The sequence below is a fragment of the Lygodium microphyllum genome, chromosome 9 (genome assembly GCF_053477565.2).
Source record: "Lygodium microphyllum isolate KBCC chromosome 9, Lygodium_microphyllum_v1.1.10, whole genome shotgun sequence".
In the NCBI taxonomy this organism is placed as follows: domain Eukaryota; kingdom Viridiplantae; phylum Streptophyta; class Polypodiopsida; order Schizaeales; family Lygodiaceae; genus Lygodium; species Lygodium microphyllum.
This window is the reverse complement of record NC_141143.1, coordinates 137,872,028-137,896,588: the sequence shown is the minus strand read 5'-3', so window position 1 is coordinate 137,896,588 and position 24,561 is coordinate 137,872,028. Positions and strand designations below refer to the sequence as shown.

Sequence of the window (24,561 nt, the reverse complement as noted above, 5' to 3'; positions counted from 1 at the left end):
AGATGAAGAAAATCATAAATAACACTTGAAAATAGTATTTCAAGAACTCTGTAAACACAAACTTTATGTGAATGGCAAAAAGAGTGAATTTTTCCTAGAAGAGATTGACTACTTGAGCCATATTGTATCCAAAGATGGGATTCAAGCTTTTTGCACTAGAAAAAGTCAAGGCTATTGTAGAATGGCCAGAATTGACTAGTGTTCATGAAGTTCGAAGTTTCTTGGGATTACTCTTATTATAGGAGATTCATTAATTGGTTTGCAATGGTTGCTAGACCATTGTATGATTTAACTAAGAAAGCAACGACATTCCAGTGGACCAAACTAGAGAAGGGAGCTTTTGAAGCTCTAAAGTTTTATATAAGCAAAGGACTTACCTTGATTATACCTAATTTGTTGAAACCTTTCTTTGTGGAATGTGATGCTTCAAGAGATTGCATTGGTACTGTCTTAAGCCAGGAAGAGCACGTAGTTACTTATGTAAGTAGAAGGTTACAAAATGCAAGAAAGAATGCTACTGTCTATGAAAAGGAGTTAATGGCCACCATTCAAGCTTTAAAAGAGTAGAGATACTATCTTTTAGGTGGAGAAGTTCTCATCAAGACATACCATGATAGTTTGAGATATTTTCTCAACCAACCAAAGATTTTTGAACAACATATTCTATGGATCAATTATTTAGCTCAATTTAACTTTTAAATACTGTATATTCATGGGAAGCAAAACAAGATAGCAGATACTCTATTAAAAAAATCTCTGATACATGCAATGTCCATGATTTATTATACATATTTTACTAGTATAAGGGATATGTATACTTCTAATGAAGATCTTAAAATTATATGGGAGAGTTTACAACTTGGTAAGAGGAAAAACTCTTATGTTATCAAAGTTTGATTTCTTTTGATGGGGAATAAGTTATGTATTAGTAAAGATTCAGGCCTAAAGTAATGAAAGAATGTCATGCGACTCCTTATATGGCTCATCATGGTATTTTGGCAATAAGTAAGACACTCGAAATGTACTTCTTTTGGCCAAGTCTTTGATGAGACATTGAATAATTTATCAAAGAATGTCTTATATGCCAAAAGAATAAGTTTGATCGCAAAAAGCTTATAGGGCTTTTGCAACCATTGTTAATTCAGAGCCAACTTTGGAAAAGCATTGCTATGGATTTTATTTTTGGCTTGTCAAAATCAACAAACGGCAATGATGTCATATGGATTGTTATTGAGAGGTTTAGCAAATATGCTCTTTTCATTTTGGTCAAGAAGACTATTAAGTCCTAACATATGGCAATAATATTTATTCAACAAATATTTAAGTATCATGGGTTACCACAATCCATTGTGGATGATAGAGATCCACGAACCACTAGTCTCTTTTAACGAGCTCCTTTTGAAAAATCTAGGTATAAGTTTACTTTATATTCTTTCTATCATCCTTAAACAAATGGTCAAAGTGAGATAACTAATCTTATAATATTAGATATGCTAAAAGTGCTATTGCCATGAAGCCAACTAACAATGGAAGTAGTATTTACCTTTGGTAGAATATGCCTATAACAACACAATTCATATTTCTACAGGTAAAGTATCATTTGAGATTATATATAAAAAATCACTATTACCACCTATTCTCAAAACAAAGGAGAATATATTTTATGTTGGTGATTTTGTGTGTGATATGAATATAACTTTTGCCTAAGTTTGACAAGCTATCCAAAGATCTTAAGAAAAACAAAAGAAAGCAGAAAATAAGCATAGAAGACACTTAATTTTACAAGGAGATTAGGTGTGGCTCAAATTTGACAAAGCTTGTCTAAGAAGCTTTAATAAGTCTTCATCCCAAGTTACTAAGCTTGCAGTTAAAAATTATGGATCATTTCAAGTCACTAAAAAGATTAATGATGTTTGTTACAGGTTATAATTTTCAGAGCATTGGAGAATTTACAATGCTTTTCATATCTATCTTTTGAAGCCTTATGAAGGGCCTCTACCATTGGAATTTGTAATAAAAGATCCACTTGAAGTAGATTAATAAGAGGAGATGTTTCAACCAGAGCAAATAGTCTTTCATATGATCAAGAAATGAGGAAGAAACATTAATGAATGCTAAAAGAGTATTTTAAAGACTATCAAAAAATACTTGCAGCTTATAAGTAAGCTGTAAGATTAGAAATACTTCAAGCAATGTTTTGAGAACAAGATAGATTTCAAGAGGAAGGGATGTAACGAACCTTGTGTATATCAATTGTTATGATTAATTTGATGCTCATGTACCTTGAAAGGTGATTTGTATTATTGAAGTGTTTCAAAATATGATTAAATGTTCATCTTTTTATTTAAGGTGGTCATACTTGGGTCATCTTGACGAAATGCCCAAGAGAAATTTTAAGTTTAGTCGAGTGGTCAAATTGACTAGAAAGCTCAGATGACTAATACTTTTGCACTCAGATAGTCACATTGACTAGAAGCCCATATAATAAGTGGTTTCAGAAAGTGAAACCAGATGCTTATGATCAAAGAAACAAACCATGAACCAGGAAACTTATGTAATGAAGCTCTCTAGAAGCTAAATTTGATGACTTCTAAAATTTAGGAGGTCACTATTTTTGGAAGTTATTCAAATGGAAATTTTGTTCATATCAAAGGCTGTGGAATTTCGTAAGGAACAATTTTGTCTCTAGCAGCTATTGCAAATTCTTAATCATTTGAGAGATTTTTAGAGTAGAAGGTTTGAAAGCTTCTTTATTTAGAATAGTGACCCGTGGCATCTTGAATAGGACATGTGCTATTTTGAAGAGACTCATTTTTCAACAAACACTTGTCATTTGTAGCCCCTACTTTCCACATTTGAGCACCCAAGCTCCACGCCTATTTATTGGAGGTCTCTCTCTTCATTTGAAATAAGCTTTCATGCTGAAATTTCAGCCATATGCTTCGTACTCTCCTATCTATCTCTCATCCAAGAGGCACTTTCTACTTAGCTTAATCTAATCCAAGCACTAAAGAAGAAAATCAGCTTGCTGCTCGCAGTTTGCAAAAATTAGGGTTTTCAAAACTCTAATTTTCAGAATTGCAGCAAATCAGCCCTTTTGTATATGGTTTAGGCACTTGGTGTTTGTGGTTTTGTTTCAATAAATTCCTGTAAAGGGGGAGGGTCTGGTTCCCCTCTCAATGTGGTGCTGACTTCTCTCTCTCTCTCTCTCTCTCCTAATTTTCATGGTGAAAATTGATCAAGTTGGTTAAGTTCAAAGTATTGTCATTCTCACATTCTTCCCAGTGCTTACACCACTTGCATCATTCTCCACTTCCTTTGCTATTTACTTGGGTCTCCTATTGCCGTGGTGATCATATTTATAGGAGCAACTTGCTAGCATTGATAAGCTTGTGCCACAAAGTCAGCTCGTTTCCACAATGCTGTAGTGGATTGCATGTGTCATATTAGACATTTGTTGCTACTGGAATTAAGGATTTGCAAAAGAAGCTTGCTAACATTGATGAGGTTGTGCCACAAAATCAGCTTGTTCCATAGTGCTTTAGTGAATTATTTGAGCCATATCTTGCCTTTGCTCCTACTTTGAGAGTGGTTGCTAAAGGCAATGCAAATCTTTAGGATAAGCTAGTTACATTTCTATTGCAAGACAAGTTGGGCTGCCTAAATTGATTGGCTACATTGATAGATGATTGGGCTTTTGCTTCCTTATGGAGAGGGGGAAAAAAAAAGAGTGGGCCATCTAGTGGACAACATAAACTTTTTTTTTTTGGGGGGGGGGGGGGACTAATCATCTTGTAGCCAACCAAAAGAAGATGAAAAGCCAAAATAGAAAAGGTGCTACTATTACGGCAATCATGGGCATGGCATTTTAGAGGATTGCAAGCGTAAGGCCTTTGAAGCATAAAATTATTGGGTTAGGATAAGGTAGCAGATCTTGCAGAGGCTTTTGAGGATTATACATTTGCTGATTCATGCTCCTATCATCCTCCACTCCTTGATAGTCTCTTAGTTGAAGAGAAGAAACAAAAATGGATTTTTTATTAGTAGTATTTCTAACGAGTTTTCAATTTGAAGGGATGCTTGCAATCATAGTAGTTTCATGGGGCCTAGCTTATTTATTCTGTCCCCCATTCCACCATGTCTCCAGTTGTAAAGAATCGGCCAACCTGCAGCTGGTTGACTTGCATTTAATGCAGGTCAGACTGGTAAAAATGTGCTGGCCAGTCAAAATGTTGCCGCCTGGGGCTTGTTGTTTGGCCTGATTTCAAGGTGTTTGGCTGCTGTTTATACATTGGATGATATACTCAACCTGGTTCTTGCTGAGGGTTTGTTTTTGGCCCCTAGAGCTGGCGAAACCAAATTGTCATAATGTTAGGTGATCCCAAAGAACTGGCTGACCTGCAGCTGGCCGACTTACATTTAATGCAAGTCAGACTGGTCAAAATGTTGCTGCCTGGGGCTTCCTGCCCACGGAGAACGTCTGCCCTACCACGTGGCTCTAACACGGTGAGAGAGTTTGGGGGGAGAAACCAACTGACAAAGACTGTGTCGGAGTTCCTAATGTCCTTGTCTGATTCAGACCAAGGCTCACGGCAGGAGATGATCATACAAGACACATGTTGCTAATGGATTTGTTGACCAAGTGACCTCTGTGAGGAGCCATATAAACTTGTTGGAGCAGTGGATGCTTTCATGCCTTGCTGGTGTTGTTTGTGCTGATTTCAAGGTTTCTGGCTGGTGATTATTCATGTAATGATACACTCAAATTGGTTCTTGCTGAGGGTTTGTCTGTGGCCATCCGAACTTGTCTAGAAAGTATGTTAAGTGTCCCCATAGAGCTGGCAAGACTAAACTGTCTTAATGCATCATCCCTCGCTCTGCCAGTCCCCCTTTCTAGCCACCCGCAAACCTTGGTGTCTGGCCCATGGACCAAAAAAATAACCAGGAAGTAACGTGCTCCATGAATATGTGAAATGCAATTCCAAGTTCTAATTGTAGGGGCCGTGGAACCTCCTTGCATGGTCAGCTATCATGTTCATGCTACTTGTTGCAAAGTGCTGCTCGTTAAATTGATAAGCAGAGGTGCTAGAATCAAGAATGGTCTTTAATTGACAAATGTGCTTTGCGGGGAGATTGGAACAGAAGCTAGAGGATAGGAGGGAGACGATTTAGGAGAATGGTACAGTGAGGGTATGGATTGTACAAGCAGGCATGTGACAGGGATGGGGTACGTTACTTTGGTGGTAGAAGGTGGAAGGCATGTGGAGAGGCATGTATAGAGACATAATTGGAGGCGAGAAGAGTGGTGAATCCTTTGATTCATGTGAGATGCAGGTGGCATATGGTGTTGCAGGCTATTGTCCACACCTTGAAACCTTTTGAAGTCTAGGCTCTGCTAGGGTTCTATCCACTCTCCTTGTTATATGTCCACTGTATCCTTTTCATTGCTGCATGTTGACCCTGAGCCAATGAGGACTGTTGACTGAGTTCAAATTGCTACCTGGTTGGTTCCCTTGTCTGCTGTGGACCTTTCCTGCCATTATTTGCTTAACTTTCATGCTAAGCTTGTGAGGGTTATTCAAGTAAACATAACTAAATATCAGCTGATAATTTGCACAATTGTAAATGCAGTTGCATCAACGTGCTTGCAAGGATTTAGTTCAGGACTCCTATAGTACATGATTATTAGCTAGGTACTTGTATATCTCATTATGTTTTGCCCAATCATGTCGTATGATTGCAATTTGGTTTCTCATCAACAAGATCTTGCATTTGTCAAATCGCACATGCAATGTGCTTAGATATTCTTTTCTTTCTCTCCCTTGCAGGACAAGCTTTCTTTAGTTATTTTTGTGTTCACTCTAGTCAGCTGTTTTCACCTGCAGGCAGAATTGTTTTCTTGGAAGTGGAGGGTTAATGCTGACTAATTAACTTTGTGTTAGGCAGCATCAAGAATCATATTGGACAGCATATATGCGGAGGTTCCAAATAATGAGAGATGAATGGGAGAGACTGGTTTGGGATCCTAAGCCTGTACCCAAACCAAGGCCCCGAAATCCAGTTTGGGTAAAAGAGGAATCTGAAAGATATGTTTGGATGGATCCTCGGAGGAAATTCTACAAGATGAAGAATTCAGAGAGTCGTGATGATCTTAGTCCTTGTCTTTCCAGGTTTGGGCTAGCATATGATATCAAGTTTTGTTTTGGGAAGTTCCAAAATTTCAATGCTTGTCAATTTGTCTCTTCTGTAGTTTGACTAGCATTTGAAATTGCAGTTATCGTAATGGTTAGTATTCTTATATTATAATGTGGATAAAACAGACAATACACATGGACATACAAACACACAAGAACAAGCAAGGGAACTGGATTATGAGCCAATATTTATATATTACTTATATTCATTACATTTTGTCCCAAAGAGCTTGCAATCAACTTTATCTATGTTTGTATGCATGTTAGTTGGAAGGTATTTTGATAAATTCGTTCAATTCAATCAGCTCTTGGTTGGAATTAAGAGATAATTAGACAGAATGGTGCATTTAGAGCTGGCTACTGTCGAGTTGTGACAGGTTATCACGGATGGACATAGTGGGATTAGAACACACTCGCTGTATTTCTGCACTTGTGTGACTTGATTGGACACTAAATTGTGACAATAGATTAGATGGATCATGAGAGTTTGTGTAATCCTTATATCTATGCTGAAACCTGGTGATGCATATATATTTTCATACAACTGTCACCTATGACTGTTTGTAGGTTGTATGTGCTTTAATTTGATACCCATATGGGGGCTTCTAACTTTCAGGACATCCCTAAATAGTGGGAAGCACAGATTACCATAAAAGTCTTAATCATGAAAAGTAGGGATCACCTACTAGTTTTGCATATGAAAATCTGTATTAAATTTGGTTGTCTCTATTTTTGGGAGTTCAGTCAAAGAAGAAAAACGCACTTTGCATCTAAGAAATATGGTCATGAATTCTTGAAGCCAAAATTGAATATGAAAGCATTCATAGTTTTCCAGATATGCCAAAGCCCAGTTTGAATTGAATACTAAACACCACAACTACTAAAGGTGTTGGGGTCAATCCAATGGAAGCAAGCATTGAACTTGATGGATCCTGTAAATTTCATACTTGGAAGCTGCCTAAAAAGCTTGACATAAACATGAAGAGCCCATTGAAATTCTTCCATGTTGATAATGTCCATGATATATACACACATCAACAAGTTAATATTTCAGTTCCTAGCCTGTAGTGATGAGGGAGTGATTGTACGAGCAGATCTGGTCTCAGAAAAAGATGGAATTCTTACAGGTAAGTAGAAAGTTTCTATGGGAGTGACTAAAGGCACTATCTGATGGTAAGCTTCATGCAAGTCTCTCAATCAATTAAGGATTTTGGTCAATCTTGTTTGCTTCATATTAATGGCATTAAAAAAGATAAGGTGAATGCTGGAATGTAAGAACAACTTAAGCTCTTAAGGGAGTACAATATCGTTTCTCTCAAAAGATCTATGTTATCAACTTTCCTTAGAAGGCTAGAAGTCCATCAAAAGAGCTGTCATTCATGGCAGTTCTCCTTCAAATATCATTGCCATACCATGGGGCTAACCTCAAATTAAGAGAGCAAGTGGAAAATCCTTCTCAGCCATTGGTTAATTCAAGTAGCTCTCCCTTCTATTCTCTAGTTCTTGTTCAAACAAGGGCACGCTATTGCGTGCAAGAGCATTGCCCTTCTGGGTTTTATTATTATTATTATTATTACTATCTTGCAGATGCTTCTTTCGTATCTCAAGGACTTTTAAAATACCATCAGTATTCATAGCCACAAGTCAATTGGTGGAATAAGCCAAGCATGGTGTTGCTCTATCACTTAGGCATTGAGGAGCATAGAGCTTGTAAATACCTTAAATGGACGAGGATAGGAATGTGACCATTTTTTGATCCTTGTTGATTGCTTTTGAGAGTCGAATCCTTGGCCAAATGAAAACCCTTTTAAGGGAGCTACTTACATAGGAGAATATAAAAAATATATAAGGAAAACCCTTAATCTCATCCAAAAAGTAGAAGCATTAGAGCTTTGTTTCATCATCAATATTGAATACTGATTAGAATTATTCAGTCTATTAACACCAAACACATAAATGAGTTATCCAAATCTATAGTTACATTCTCTTGCTAATCTGTTTTTTCAATGTGTCTAAAACTTCGTTTGTGGCAAGGGCAAAGACTAGATAAATCAACAACAACATGATAGATTGTGTTTACACAAATAAAACTAGCCTGCCCAAAGCATATAATTAATACAATCTTCTCCAAATTACTAATTCCCAATCATCATTGACTTCTTGGCACATTTTCAAGGACTTTTCAATTTGGAATTTTAAATATTCTAAGGGCACACGATAGCCCACTCCATAATAAAACATTATAGGCATTTCATATGATGAATTGATATTTTATAAGAGAGAGCATTGTTTTAGGTGGCTTTGTCACGAGGACGTGAAAATTTGATGCTTTGCTTATGTTTAATTGACATTTGATTAAAGGATTAATCAAATGTGCAATTAAGAGATGCACATGTGTTGCACATGTGAGGTGCAAGCTACTTTCTCACAGTTGAAGACCAAAGGACCTTGTGAAAAAGATGGGTGTTAAAGGCAAAAGTTGTAACAAGTTACACTTGCTAGATTCTAGGTGAATTTTGGTGTCAGTTTGCCCCTAGGACCATTAATTGGCCATTAAGTGTCAGTGGTGACACTAGGGACTAGGCATTAATTAATGGATTAATGCTTGTCCAAGGGTCAATTAATGTCTGGGACCACTTTGGGTGCAAATGGCTTAGCCAATTAATTTTTGGATGGGCAAGGTCATTTTTCTGGGCATGGATTAAGGGTTGAATTAATTTTCAGAATTAATTAATTTTGAAAATTAATTAAATGGCTGAAAATTGCTGAAAATGGATTAAGAAAGCTGCCACTTGGCAAAACTTTTCCATGCAAGTGGGGGAAAGGCTAAATAGGGCTGAAGGGAGAGGGAAATCTCGTTTTTTCATTTTGGAGCTGTTGGAAAGAGGTGTTGGACTGTTGCTGTCAGCTTTTGGGGCCAATTCCTAGCCATTGGAGACCATTTTGGTGATGGAGATTGCATATTCTTGACCTTGGGAAGTTGACAATTGTTGCTGATGCACTTTCTCTTGAAGATCAGAGTCTTTGATGCTCCTATTGTTGTTGGTGCATCCGTTTGGGGCTGGTACAGCAGGGCAGCAACTGATTTTGATCAGTTCTTCGCGAAAAATCTCAAAATTTTCTCTCTCTACAGCATTTTCTCATCTCCTTCAGCCTATGCTCAGCCATTCTCAGCAATTCTCAGCCATTCGAAGGAGATCTCAGTCATTTTTGGTGGGGTGATCTGTAATTTCTGCAATAAATCCTAATTCACAGTAGAAATTAGGGTTTAGCAGCCACCTTGGGATCCGTGCCAATGATTGAAGGCTCAAGAGACTGAAATTAGCAGCTGATAACTGAAGATTATCAAGGGATTTCAGGAGCTAGCCCATCCCAAATTGATTTGGGGCAGCATTTGGCCAGCCAAGGGTCAAATTGGAGAAGAAGTCCTGGGTGAAACAAGGGGCAAATGACCCAAAAGGCTTGCTGGACATTTATGACAGCAAGAGCAATTGGTTAGCAGGAGGAGATTGAAGAATCTCAAGTTGTACTCCTTCCAATTGAATGAAAGCTAAAGAAATACCGCAAGGGGTGTCAATTTTAGGGCCAATAGGGTGTCTATTGTCCAAGAATCTTATGGTAAAGTGTGTATTTCATTTTATGCTTATTTATTTATTGCTGTAATTAACTCTTAAATCAGGTTATCACCACCCATTCCAAGAAGGAAAGGCTTTGTCAGGTAGAATCCCCTCTTGCAGCATATAGACAAAGGCATTGACTGCTGTCACCAAGCCATGCATAAGCAGAAATCATGGCATTCCATAAGATGACATCTCACCCGTGCAGTTTTTTGAATACCGAATGTGCTCCATTGATGCAATTGTAGTTGCTATACATGCTCCCAATTGCAGTTGCTAGGACAATATTGAAATCCAATACCTTAAGAATAGAAAGCATATGGCACCATTTCCCTCTTGCAAGGTCTCTCTCAATGCTGTAGACAGAAAGGATGCGTACAAGAATATCTCTATCATGTGGAATTGCTTCTTGGTGCATTCGACCAGAGAGATGGAAAGCCTTCACAACTTGTTGATGATGGACACATGCACATATGATGGCATTCCACGAGTACACATCTTGGATGGTGTGAAATTGAAAACCATGCTTTTGTATCATGTTTGGCGTTGCATTTGTCATAGACTTGGATGATAAGGCATCTGAGAAGATTGCAGAGGGGACAAGTGAGAGTGTAGTGATGGAGGAGAGCACCTTCCTTGAAAGACTTGGCCTTTTGGCAAGGTTGTGCGAAGGCCAAGGTGGTGCATGGACGATGGAAGCACAGAAAGTGGCAGATTTGATGTTGTCTTGGTGGCATGTGCAAAGGCCAAGGTGGTCTAGGGATGAAAGGACGTAAAACGACGGATGTTGGCAACTGTCTTGGTGGAAAGCTGTGACTTTGCATCAGTTGGAAAACCCCCAAGGTGAACCCATTGTTGTCTGGACAGATGATGACACACAGACACAAAATACAGAATGATAGAAGGTCCTTGTCCACTGCACATCTTCCTATGGCCAAGTCCTCCCTCTTCTCATCCATCCATTTTTGGAATGTGCCCTAGAGCATCTTAGCGGTAGCCATGGCTTGAGAAAACCTTGTGCAAGGCAAATTGATTAAGTTGCAAGATGCCTTTCATCATTGTGGTGAAAGGCTCTTGTAGTAGGTGTTGCTCCTCCTTGCCATACCTGCTCATGAGAAGCTCGTAGGTGAGGTAGAAGGTGAAGCACTTCATGAGAGAGTAGATGACAACCTTCTCGTGGCCTTCAAAGTTCCTAGTAGTCTCTGATGTGATGCACTTGTGCATCTTGAGGATATACACATGAAACACTTTGGTCCTGAGGAAGGTATGGTGTGCGTCGTACTCATGGTAGGTTCTCCTTTCAAGGTAGTGACTCGTGAGGGAGCTTTTGCCTAAAATGGAGATGACGCCACCGTGCCACAATAGGTTCATTCACAAATAGACAAATAGAACCCTTTTTCTTTAATTTTAAAAATAAATTCTTCTTTCTCTAAAAGCAAGATATCTGTCTATTTTAAGACCAAGTGGACTAGTTAATTGAAGTTAACAATGGGTAAAATTTTTGGGACCTGCACTGTCAGAGTGAAGTTCTGCGGAAGTGTATGACCAAGACTGAGTGCAAACAAAGAGAGAAGAGAGAGAAAGAGAGTGGAACACAGGAAATCTGCAATGAAGAATGCTATATAAGGAAGCAGATACGTACATGGGCATAGAGTGTATATCTACATGTCTCCACCTCGAAGATCTCACGGGTTGTGAACCTTGAAGTATGTGCCGCAGATTGCTCGATCAACAATTTGGAAACCTGTGATCAGAATGTGTCTAACTGTGTGCTGAAAACAGGCAATAAATAGCTTGACGAAACATGATGAAAATATGCTGTTGGTTGCATTAAATGCAGCCGATTGTATTGTCCGATAAAAAGAACCGTCCGATTACACTATTGACGTGGCAAGCTTTGTTGAGCTAAAACACGCTTTTCAGCTGATTAGCATTCTTAAACAGCCCCAAAACATACTTAATTAATGAAAAACCCTAAAAAGGGGAGCAGTCCGAGAAAGTTGTAGTGGTCTCCCAAAAACCCTAATATTTAGGGCACCCTTCTACATCTATAAATAGACAGGCTGTCCTCATTCAGCCTCATTCCGTCTGTGCAGGTTTCACACTCCCCAGTGCAGATTACAGCCATCGATCTACCTCTACATGGCTGTCCAACCTTCGTGACTGCTGCCATCTCTCCCTCGAGCCTCGTAGTGCCATGGCGCCTTCTTCTAGCTGTCGCCCACTATCTGGCGTCATCTCCCAGGCTGCATTTGGCCTCCAGCTGCCATCACTAGCATCTCCAACATTAGGCAACATCCTACAGCCTGCGTTTGCATCCTTGTGGAGCCTCTTGGTGTCATCTCGCCCCTCTGTAGCTGTTGCCTCTATCTTTGGCAGCCCTTGGTGTTAGCGTTTTGCAGTTTCCTCTCTCTTCACTCTCCAACTGGTGGTCACAGACTCAGGATCTGTCTTCGTGGACGTCACACTCCGACATTGCTCTGCCCTTGAGGACACTGTACACTCTCAGAAAGAGAGAGCTTGGCCCATCTATTGGCTCTTTTTCAACCCTTTTTTTGGCTGGTCTCTTTGTAAACTAGGCCTCTCACCCTTGCATTTCCCTTCTCAAGCTCTAAACTTCCAAGCCCTCACTTACACCTATCTAGTATCATTGATGACCGCAAGCTCCAAGAATCAAGCTCTAGTATCTTCCTCTTCATCTACCTCTATCTTGGTCCTCTTTCTTACCACTCCTTCCTCTAGCTCCTCTGTTCTTTGTCTGTTTGTACCTCTAGGCTCTACTATCCTCCTCTTTATTGACCTTCTCCTCTTCCTTTACACCTTTCCGTTCTCCTCTCTCTTCCTCTACCTCTGTCCACTCTTCTATCTTATCACAATCATGGAAGCAAAAACGGCTTGAAATTTCTCATGGGGGGTCCAGAACTGCTGAAACGTTTGATTCATGAACCCCAGCCGCAGGTGATAAAATTTCTTTGAGGGAAATGTGGCTAGGAGGGACTGAGAAAAGGACGGTAGAACGTAGGTGGCTGCTGTCCTGAGCTGAAAATGCTGTATGATGGATCTATTCCAGCAGTTGAACATGAATGATCACTTCGAAAGCATGGAGCACAAATACTTCAGAAGGGGATGCTGGGGCTAGGTAGAAGTGAAAGGCAACAGTTTGGAGTCTCTAGGGATGAAATGGCAGCATGCACTTGCTTGATGGCTATTGTTGTTGAATCCTTTGGTGCAATGGGTTGCTCTATGATTGGCACGCAAGGGTGGGAAGTGAAATTCATTATGCAAGTATCTTGCTTAACACTTCCCATGGTGCATGCTTGATGCATGTATCTGCAATAAGAAGTTCGAGAGTGTGGAAGGCGGGGGGGCGCTTCTAATGCCCAAATCTGCTGTACTGTGGATCCGAGGGCTCAGGACTGACATATTGTTGTTGGTTATCAAGAGGCACAAGGCACACTACTTGCAACGACTTACCCCTTGAGGTCTAGCACTTCTCTTTAGGTCGCCAACCAATGCACCTTCGGTAGTAACTAATGTTGCATGGCAACTAATTCTACAGGTTGGTTGCTAGTCTACTGAGACAAAGGGCACTTAGTATGAATCTCCAGGAAGTTCTCTTAAGATGGCCAGTAGTGCTCTCATTTGACAGCAACGTGGGGCTGTAAAGTATGTAATGCTCAACCTTAATTTGCTCCCCTGAGCAATGGACAAAGGAAGACATATTAACACCAACATTGCTCTGTTAGTGCAAATCCTGAACAACCCTTCTCAAGACATTCTGTATTAGCACTCTTGCTTGTCATCTTCATGTTTTGAAATGACATAAAACTGTTATGATTGATTTCAGCATGTATGCAGGATAGAAGTTCATAGGAACAAGGTAGAGTCAACTATTCTTACCGACTGTTTAGAGCATCTGTTTGCTTTTCTTGAGCCCATCTAGGTGTGGTTTTTTGGGACAAAGTTCTGTCTGGCAAGTTGCATAAGCTTGGGATAGAGCCACCTAAGTGTCTAGAAAGCTGCATGATGGCAACAAGTTGTTTTTGGCTATTCAGAACAGGATGGATTATGAACTAGATATGTGTAGGTGTTAGGAGGAAAAATGCTTCTTTCTGCTGGCAATTGGGATTCTGAATACTTTTTGTTGCTTGAGATGTCGGAAAGTGGTTATCTTGTGGGTGCTTTCCCTGACAAAGTTGCTTTTTTGTTTTTTGTTTTTTTTCAGGACTAACCAACTGTTTTAAGAATCACTTAGTAAAAGATGTTATTAAAACATTTACTTTTGAATGTTTCTTTTGAAGCCGTGCTGCATGATGTGAACATCAGAAATACACAGATGTTTACAGTTGTTTATTACATATCGGTAGAACTGAATTCTTTATGCGAATTCTTTTAAGGATGGAACCGATCTTAATGTTAAGGTAACAGAGTTGTGGTAGCTTCTCAGAAGCGGAAAGAAGCACAATGATATTTATGCTTATATTGACACAATATTTTTCTACATTACTTGAGCCTAGTTAGTGACTGAAAGAGAAGTTGAATATATTGTGACACTAAGGAAAGTGTGACAGCCTATTGTGTGGCTTTTCTATCTATTCTCAGATGTTTTGAATTTGTTTTTTTCTTGGTTACAGGATTGATGGGAATAGATCACGTTCATCCTCCAATTTGGATCACAAGGTATTTGCTTTGCGTAAGGTTGGTTAAATATAAGGTGTTGGTATTAAAATATATTGCTTATCATTTTTAAGAAAAGCAAGTTTACATTGTGAAAACAAAGGCTTTCTGCCCCATTTTATTGTGCTACTCATCTTCCCTTTTGCCTGACACATGTTGATAAAGAAACAATATGATTTATAGTGTACAAATTGTTGGTCCCTTTTTGTACATGTTCCAATACTCCCTTAACTTATATATAGTCATGCATTGTAAGGCCAGAAGAATTTCAGTTATATCAAAGATAAAAGTAAGAAGTCTAATGCAAGTGCTAAATGGATAGTGAATCAGGTGGCCAATACTACCTAAATGGAAGAAGGTATCACAGTTCTAAGTGCAGGGAAAAGCATCTCTCCTCCTCTCTAAGTGCTCAAAGCCACCATCTACTGTCTCCCATGTTTTATACAGAGTGGACCATCTGTGACCCATCTTTGATTGATAGTTGGACCATCTGTGTACTACAGAATACACACGTACGGGGTTTAGAGGGCATGGCTATTTACACACATGTGAGACATGTTTGTACACGGGCTAAGGCCAAACAATTTATGGGCTCAGTCCATTTAATGTGTGAGAACAGGTGCTGAAACTGGACTTTGGAATTGTGCACATGAAGTAAATCAGGAAATAGACAAAATTCTCACTGAACAAGAGAGTTAGAATGTTCTTGCACAGTAGATGGCACATGATAGGCTCCAAAGGTTGGAACTTGGTGCTCCATTGCAGTATTTCTTTATCCTGATGCTCTTGATTTTGCCTAGCAGACATTCAGCACTGCTAGAAATTGATACAGCTGCAGCAGCTGCCATGCCAACAGTCGGGGTTGTGACAGCTCTTGAACAGCAAGGGACTTTTTTTTTCAGGTTTTAAGCATTTAATCTAGGGAAAATCCAGACCATCTACTGTGTAAACAGCAGTAAAACAGAGCAGCAAATTAATTCAGCGAGATAATAGCTGAGAAGCATGGTTTGTGTCATTGACTTGTGCGTGCGAGTCATTGATCAATGCACTGAATTCAGCTTACAACAGGAGAGGGGGAAATGTGACTGGTATCCCATCCACACATCTCAAGCTCCATCCTATGCTCCCATCTCCTAGGTGGCCACACATTTTGCCAGCATGACAATACCTATGTCACCCACCTATCCCCCTCCTCATCAAGCCATCCATCCATATGTATTAGCCAAGCATGAGTTTAGGGATAAGAATCGTTTCAGGTTTAACTTTATCACTTGGTCTTATCTGATGCGGCATGTCTTGGATTCCCAAGGCATACACAGCTAGGTCCCTGTTAGTGGGGAGCTAGTGGGGAGAAATTCAGCATTCATGTGCCGGATGAGGTGAGCAACATGCGAACACCCTCACTTATCTGAAAGATGTAACAACTCTTTGGCGAAAATTTACCGCTTTTTATGTTAGAAAGGTTGGGGATGGTTTATAACTGCAGAGTTGCAAAATGTTTTTCAGCATATCAATGTGCTTGTATGTGCATTGTCCCTGCAGTAGCTTTGTGAAGCAACATGTTTTCAAGATGCTTTTTTGCAAATGCTTTCATTAAATTTGTTACCCAATAATTAATTGACTACTTTCAACATTGTGCAGCTTGCTGCAGAGGCTCAATGGACGGATCACTTCTCAAATGATAGACAGAGAGATGCAGGTTTATATGAGGAATGAAAAAACTTAAGCTTAGTATTGCTGTAGCTGTTACAAATCTGGAGCAATATTGTGACTTTGAAAATGCTGCATTATCCAGTGGTTTGATTTCAAAGCTTTCAGATTGTTTTAGGGATTAAAGTCCTGAGTCTTTGCAGCATAAAACAGACTTGTTTTGATAATAGCCTTCCCTTGCTTTCCCATCACTGTTGCGCCAAAGACCATCATTTTGGCATATGTTTTCCCACCAGTTATAAGTTCCACTATTGATTTGATTGCTTTGGAAATTTCAGGAACATCAAACAAATATGGGGTGACTTATCAACCACTATCAAGGTCTTCTCATCAAACAACTAGGTCTCATGCTTATAACAGCAGAATTGGTACTGGGTTTGCAAGATCTGCTGTTCAGAATCGTTATGACTATGACAAAAATGATGAATCTGATAGTGAAAACTGGGATGATGACAATGCTGAAAACAAAGAGGGGGATGATGACGATTCTGATGTTGAAGACTTCAACTGGGATCAACCTGAAGATGAGAGTGAGGCGGAAAGCACTGAAGATGAAGGTGGTGATTTCGGATATAAATACAATATGCAAAAACCCTTAAAAGCCAGCAATGAACCCAAGAATATGAGGCACTATGAAGATGACCTTTTTAAAGATGAAGACGATAATAGTTAAAGTCCCACATGGGACTGTATGGTAGTTTGTTTGATAGACGATAATAGTTAATGTCCCACATGGGACTCTCTCTCTCTCTCTCTCTCTCTCTCTCTCACATTTGATAGCTTTAGTAGTTGGTTTTGTTTTTGTGCTAATGGCACCTTGACATAGGGTTCTTTTTGTGCCAATAGCACCCTGCACCCTGAAGTGGATCTCAAGAGCCCACCACTATTTTCAAGGTTTCTTTTCAACCCACCATATTTTACCTATAGTTTGTCATCGAATCAAATGGTACATTATATTACACATCTCATTGATTTATTCATATGACTCTACACCCCCTCTTCGTAGCTTCAATGGATTGTAATTTTGTAAAGTACCTTGAATATTGTTTCTTCATAGTTGGTAGTGACAAGATAGGACTTGAAGCAAATGTTTTGCATGTAGCTTTTTCATCTTTATTTTCAATGTTGTTCTCGAGTTTGTGGAGAAGACTAGAGTCCAGACTAACATTTCTTGTATACTTTTTTGTTCTCTACCTATTTGTGATGGGTATATTTGGATAAATGGTTTTATATTTTATAGAGTCAAGAATAGTATATTGAAGTACATTTTTACATTGACTTTCTAGAAGCAATGCTTCTATTAATGTTATATTTGAACTTTACACATGCATGCTATAGACAACTCCAATGTAACTAAGCATGAAGCTACTACTAGTTTGAACCACACATGCATATTTTAGCCAAGCATATAGTTTATGGTAAACCTTTTTATCCCTTTGTTTATGGATAGGTTAGTGATTAGTGTTGTAGTTGCATATTGGATTGTGTTTTAATTATTCAAATAGATTAAATTGTGAATATGGTGTCACATGTTGGAAAATTCACAAAATCAATTGTTATAGGTATGTTACTATGTTATTGGAACATGATGCATATAAACAAGTGTTGTAAGGTTGTTGCTTGTGGAAAGTGTTTTGAAAGTCTTCTTGAGATAGGAGGTAATAACATACTAGAACTTGCGAGTCCTAGGGAGTTAAGCTTTGTAGACATTTTTGCTTGAATATATTTTGAATCTTTCCTCTCATCAACTTTCATAAGAAAATTTGTTAGCCTCTCTTTTGTGCACTCTACAACATGAATTTCTTCCTCCATGATGATGGTAATGCCTTTCATATGAACCATTTGAACTATCACATGGTGCTTTATAGCACATTCTCAAAGGTCACGAAAATGTAAATAGTTTTTGATAATTGAGCATTAAAAATGCAAGTTTGAGGAACATCCAATTATGTGAAAAAACAATATGAAATGTCATTTCATAGTCCATATATCCTCATACTATTGTGTCATTTTGAATCTTTATGAAAACTAAAGATAATATTGCTTGGTTGTAGTTTAGATCAATACAACATGATTAGGATGAAACTTCCTATATGCATATATAGCTTGGTTGTATTGACCCCCCAAGCAAGCAAATACATGGCCAAATTGCATGCAAACTACAATCATGAGTATGAAAGATTGCAAATGCTTCATTTTTATAATTGTAAAACCAAATACTATTCGAAAGTTCATTTTATGGTCTCCAAAGTTGAAACATCTCACAATTTATCATGCCAAAATGCATGCATATTACACCATGAGAACATAAATGGTTACAAATAATTATTTTCTACTATGGTGAGGTTCAATTATTTTATTGAGTTGCATGATGCTTGGGATTACCATGGTAAAATGTATGTAAATTGTGGAAATATTTATCTGTGTTATAGAATCTATCCCAAGTTTGAATGTCAATCAAGGGTCACAACATCTATAGAAACTTGGGAGTCTTCTAACCTCATATTCACCCCCACCTTTGGTAGAAGATCCCTTTGCTCCAATTCAGATTTTGTAGTTGTCTTGCCCTTGGAGCTAAAAACACCTATGAGTAATAGTAGCCAATTGAAAGCTAGTTCCTCCCCAATGATGAAGGGAGTGTGTATAGTTCCCATTGTGAATACAAAGCTTTCTTGTCTTCTTGCATCCTTTCTTTCTCTCGTGTTAAGTGATGTCACTCTCATGTGCATGCCATGCAAGGAACCCATGTTATAACTCTATGTTGAGGTCAAAGTGGAGATCTGCTATTGTGTCTGAGGCCTCCATGGGACGTGTTTGGAGGGCTTTTGGGGAAAGTTGTTGGAGGGGAAATCCCTTTTCAATGCATTGGAGGGTTGGTTTATCATTTTGAGATAAATAACTAATAATCCCATGGCAAGGTAAGTGTTAATATAAAATACCAACAAATGCAATACTAAAGACAATGGCATGAGAAAGTTAGGGAGGCTTCAATGATCTTCAAGAATATGAGATTTAGGGTAAATATTGAAATGAAAGGAGATATTTTTGTTAGTGATGTGACATGCAATCATGAGTGTATAAGGCTATAGTAATGACAATACAATGGCCGTCCTAACAATCATTATGCAATCAACACCTCTATATGTATTAACAAGTCACACGAGTGCCACATGGTGCATGACTCCTTTTAAGTCTTGATTGAGTTGGACTTTGAACTTCCCCATTACTCCTCAAGGCTAGATCTTAACATTCTAAACTTTGGGCATAGCAAGTATTCAAATGAGTCCATCCTCATAGTATATGTTCTTAAAGTGTTGTGTAGATTTTTTGGCTTTGAGCACATGGGTTCAAAGAGAGAGAATTGTTCTTCTTGAAAAATATGTTTGACTTAGAATTTTCGGCTATGCTCTAACCTTCCAAGCCTCTAGAAATGGATTTTTCTTGTGCTATATTACTCATGCCCTAATTACTAATCCTCTCAAGAACCCCTTATTAAAAGGCTATAGGAAGTAGAGATATTTCATGTATGGTAAAGGAAATTCTCCCTTGCTATAAGAGGGAAATAAAAGGAAAGATGGAATGTGAAAGAAGCAAAAAGCAACTATTTTTAATTCATTTCTCTATAATGTGATTTTTAAAAATATTTATTGTGCAAACTCACTTCATACTAATTAAGCAACTTATTTATCATGAACATTGGATTCTTTTACATTTTCTTCTATTTGTTGTTGATGTTTGATAGACTTATATGTTGAAGTTATTTTCTATAGAAGGTGTTGGATATCTCACATAGTAATTTTAATTTTGTTGTCCCATGACCATGTCTTACAATCCTAAAATGAAATCTTCTTACTTGATAGCATGATTTCTCGATGGCTTGGGTGTTCCATATTGGCAATGGTTGATAATTCTCAACAAATGTTCCATGTCTTGCTATAAATATCCTTTTTGTTTTGCTCTATCTTTATACATTGAGGAAATGATTGAATTTTACGTCATACAATATATTCTTCTTGAGAATGCAACAAAGAACTAAATATATTTAGGTTGATTGGATTGTAAAATCTTCTTCTGGAAAATCTCATAGCCACCTCTTTCTTGGCCAGTGCACCAATGAAGAGCCGTTTTAATAGAATGTGCTTGTCATGAAAGAAAATACCTTGATATTTTTGTACTTTGGAATCATGCTAATTCCATACCTTGTAATTTCCAACCCTTGTAAATTTAGCCCTTGCCTATGTAAATGTACCCTTAACTTTGGAGAGGAGGAGTAAGGATAAAGAAGGCAAGAGGCTAAGAGAAGAGATCTTTTGGCTCATTCACAAAATTTTACTATTCACTTTCTTGATGTTAGCTTCCTCTTTGCTAGATGAAGCATCAGCCATGGCTGTCATGTATTTTTGGAACTCTCATCATTAATACATGGCAAGATGTCTTTGTGCAATAGTTCTTTTATTAATTCATGTCTATTTCAGTTTTAGTTAGATTCCTTTTCCTGGTTGAATGCTTCATTACATTGGTATCAGAGCATTAGTTTAGATCTTGTCAGAAGTCATTTTCATGCAATAGATTTAGTTTCAATGACTAGGGAGTGAAAACCGCAGTTAAATTCAATCACAAGAGTTAGTTCTTCCATAACCGTGGCCTGACAAGTTGGACAAAACGAAGGTTACAAGACCTAGTTTGGTTCAAACTTGAGTTACTTTTCAAGAATAGGGGTTTCTTCCTTTTTTCCTTCAAGCTTCTCTCAAGAATCCATGGCCAAAGGCTGAGCAAGATCTCTTGCAGTGACTTCTATCATGCAAAAGGACTTCATAGCCTTGTTCTCCATCCCCAAGCTTTCAATGGAATGATGGAATGGCACCATATGCTTCATTTTTGTCTAGGAACATAGCAGAAGGCAACAGCGTGAATTGCGCTTGCTGCATATTCTTGCCTGTTTCTTGCTAAAGATGAGCTGTGGAGCTCAAGTTGCTGATGATTCATGCTCTGTAGCACTTGACAAGTGATCTCCTTCAAGCTTTGGCAATATTTCTCTCTATTGTGGACTCTTCTCTCTCCCATGGAACCCTGTTATTGATAGTTTTGGACAACAAGCGTATTTTCACAAATTTCTTATCAATATCATGGGGCTTTTGGTCAATTTCACTTCCTGAAGCCTCTACACAAAGGATAGTACCAACATTGCATGGATTTTCCACCATTGCAGAAGAATGGAGTGGATTCTTGAAGGACTCATGGAAGGGGCAGCAAATGTCATTTGAAGGAAAGGAATTATTGGATTCTCTTTCAAATTTTGAAGTTTCTTTGAAGCCTACTTCATACAATGAAGAGTAATCAGCATCTTCAACTCAAGTGGCATCTCTATTGAAGCCTTCATCAAATTTTGGGTCCACTGGTTCATGGGAGCACTCTTCATGAAGATTCTTGATCAAGAAGCTAGATATTAGCATTGGAAAGCTAAAATGGGGATTTCTTGGATTAATAGAAGCTGAAGTCAAGCTCTATTGCTAAAGCCAAGTTCTATTTGTGGGATATTCCTTCATCAACAACAACACTCTTCTCCTACCAGCTTAAGAGGTACTCTAATCATTTTTAATCTCTCTTTAAATCCTCTTACTGAGCTAAGTCCAATTGATGAAATAGGGAATAAAATGATAAAGAATCCCATCCATTCTATCAAATGCATTTCATGGAAAATCCATCAAGAAATGGCATCATTATCTCTATGGAATACATTTTAAAGTCAAAAGCGATCATAGAGTGTTGAGATATTTTCTCTCATAGCCCAACCTTTCTCCCAAGCAAAAGAGATGGCTGGCTACCTTGCAACCATATGATTTTGAAATAGCTTACATGGCTGGAAAGGATAACGTTGTGCCTGATGCGTTATCTAGAATGTGGGCATGCAGTTTATCTACAATGTCTACAATTAATAAGGATTGGATAAATGACATCCAAGAAGAATATGTGCTGGATGAGCATGCTGTCCAGATTTTACAGAAATTACAGCAAGGACATGATGAAGAATTTTCAAATTTCAAAGTGCATAATGAACTCTTATGGTTTAAGGGTAAAGTGTACTTGGTTCCTAACAGTAAATTCAAGCTGAAAGTGCTCCATGAGATGCATTCATCACCAATGGATGGTCATTTGGGTCTTTTCAAGACCTTTGACAAGGTCCATAAAAGTTTTTATTGGAAGGGTTTATGGAAGGACATCAAGGAGCATGTATCCAAGTGTTTAGAGTGCCAACAAAATAAGGACTCCACTTTATTACCAGCTGAACTCCTTCAGCCTTTACCTATTCATACAGGCAAATGGACTGACATTTCCATGGACTTTATAACGCGATTACCTACTACTAGTCATGGATGGAATAGTATCTATGTGTTTGTTGATAGATTGACTAAATCAGTCCACTTTATTCCAACCAAAATACAATATTCAGCAGTGCAAGTGGCTGAGCAATTTATGGAAGGTGTGTTCAAGCTGCATGGTATGCCATTGAGAATAGTATCGGATAGAGATACAAAATTCATGGGCAACTTTTGGAGAAGTCTATTCTCTTCTATGGGTACTTTTCTCACTCCTAGTACAGCCTATCACCCCCAAATCGATGGTCAAACGGAGAGAGTCAATCACTGGGTGGAAGTGTACCTTAGGCATTATTGTCATGGCACACAAGCTTTATGGGATCGTTGGATCCACCTTGCTGAATTTTGCTATAACAACACGTATCACATGAGCATAGGTATGTCCCCATTTGAAGCACTTGATGGGTACAAAGTCCAAATCCCATCAGTTTTGTTTCATGAAGATATCAACCCCCAAGCAAAGGAAGAGTTGGAAAGGATGGAGATGCTCATGAGACAATGCAAGCACAGCATAAGGAAAGCACAAGAAGTAATGAAAGCCTATGCCAATGAGAAGAGAAGACATTTGGACTTCAAAGTTGGAGATTGAGTGTTTCTTAAAGTCCACAAGACACACTATGCTTCATTGAAGGGTGGGAACAATAAGCTTGCTCACAGATTTTATGGACCATATTTGATAGTGGACAAAGTTGGAGAGCTTGCTTATAAGCTCCAACTACCTTCTTCCACTAGAATACATGATGTATTTCATGTTTCGCAACTTAAGAAGTATGTTGGACCTGATGTGCAGGTATTGGAAGAGTTTCCACCAATGGATGAAGCAGGACTTGTCATATATGAACCTGAAAGTATTATTGGAAAGAGAGAAAAAGTGCTCAGAAATCGTACTCTTACTGAGTACCTCATTAAGTGGAAGAGCCTACCTATGGAGGAATCTTCTTGGCAACCATCCACTTATGTGAAGGATTTTCCTTGGTTATTGCAGGATGATACATGACAGACTGTGCATGGACAGCTTGCTGTGAGATATTACTGTTGGCAATAAAACTGTCCTAACTTTATTTTTTTTTAAAATTGACGTTATGGGGTGATACTAGGGATTGTATACTTCATTTCTATACTTCATATGTGTCATTTGGACCACTCTATCAAAAGTTATGACAGTCTTGTAAATCAGCCATGTTTGGACAATAGCCAATTTACTCACAATTTGGTATAGATAAAGGTCTCTTTTATGTGGAAAGTGCTTTCCTATCATATCAGAGCTACATGGACATGATTACTATCATCCTTGGTTTGGATTTAGTCCATTTATCCTTGGTTTTGAGGACAAAACCATCTTAGGACGGGATGGTTTGTCATGAAAGAAAATACATTGATATTTTTGTACTTTGGAATCATGCTAATTTCATACCTTGTAATTTCCAACCCTTGTAAATTCAGTCCTTGCCTATGTAAATGTACCCTTAACTTTGAAGAGAAGGAGTTAGGATAAAGAAGGCAAGAGGATAAGAGAAGAGATCTTTTGGCTCATTCACAAAATTTTACTGTTCACTTTCTTGATGTTAACTTCCTTCTTGCTAGATGAAGCATTAGCCATGGTTGTCATGTATTTTTGGAACTCTCATCATTAATACATGGCAAGATGTCTTGATGCAATAGTTCTTTTGTTAATCCATGTCTATTTCAATTTTAGTTAGATTTCTTTTCTTGGTTGAATGCTTCATTACAGTGCTTCGAAAAAAAAAAAAAAAACATGTCAGAATTACATACAAATATTAAACTTATTACCTCAAACTTAAAAGATAAAGCGCCTATTAAATAGAATGTAGTACTCTTTTTAGGCTTGGGCCTTTAAAATTGTCTCTACCAAATCCTAAATTGCATTCTTAAAATCTAAAGAATGACTCACATGGATCCTCGTTTCTATCAAGACTTAACATCTTTCAATGAACTTACAATAAGATCCTTGATTAGATTGATAGC

The 24,561-nt window shown here is 38.3% G+C and overlaps 1 protein-coding gene across 6 annotated transcripts in view; it reads left to right on the top strand.

The window, feature by feature from the left end:
- LOC148031630 (uncharacterized) overlaps positions 1 to 17,178 on the top strand; it is a 32,990-nt gene extending 15,812 nt beyond the window's left edge. For all 6 annotated transcript variants that reach the window (XM_087685212.1, XM_087685211.1, XM_087685216.1 and 3 more), the window contains 4 exons: positions 5,947 to 6,170; positions 14,446 to 14,491; positions 16,130 to 16,187; positions 16,477 to 17,178. In XM_087685212.1, coding sequence (XP_087541338.1) covers positions 5,947 to 6,170; positions 14,446 to 14,491; positions 16,130 to 16,187; positions 16,477 to 16,871 — 723 coding nt within the window. In that variant the 3' untranslated portion in view covers positions 16,872 to 17,178. The remainder of the gene's footprint in view (positions 1 to 5,946; positions 6,171 to 14,445; positions 14,492 to 16,129; positions 16,188 to 16,476) is intronic.
- Positions 17,179 to 24,561: the final 7,383 nt, after the last annotated feature.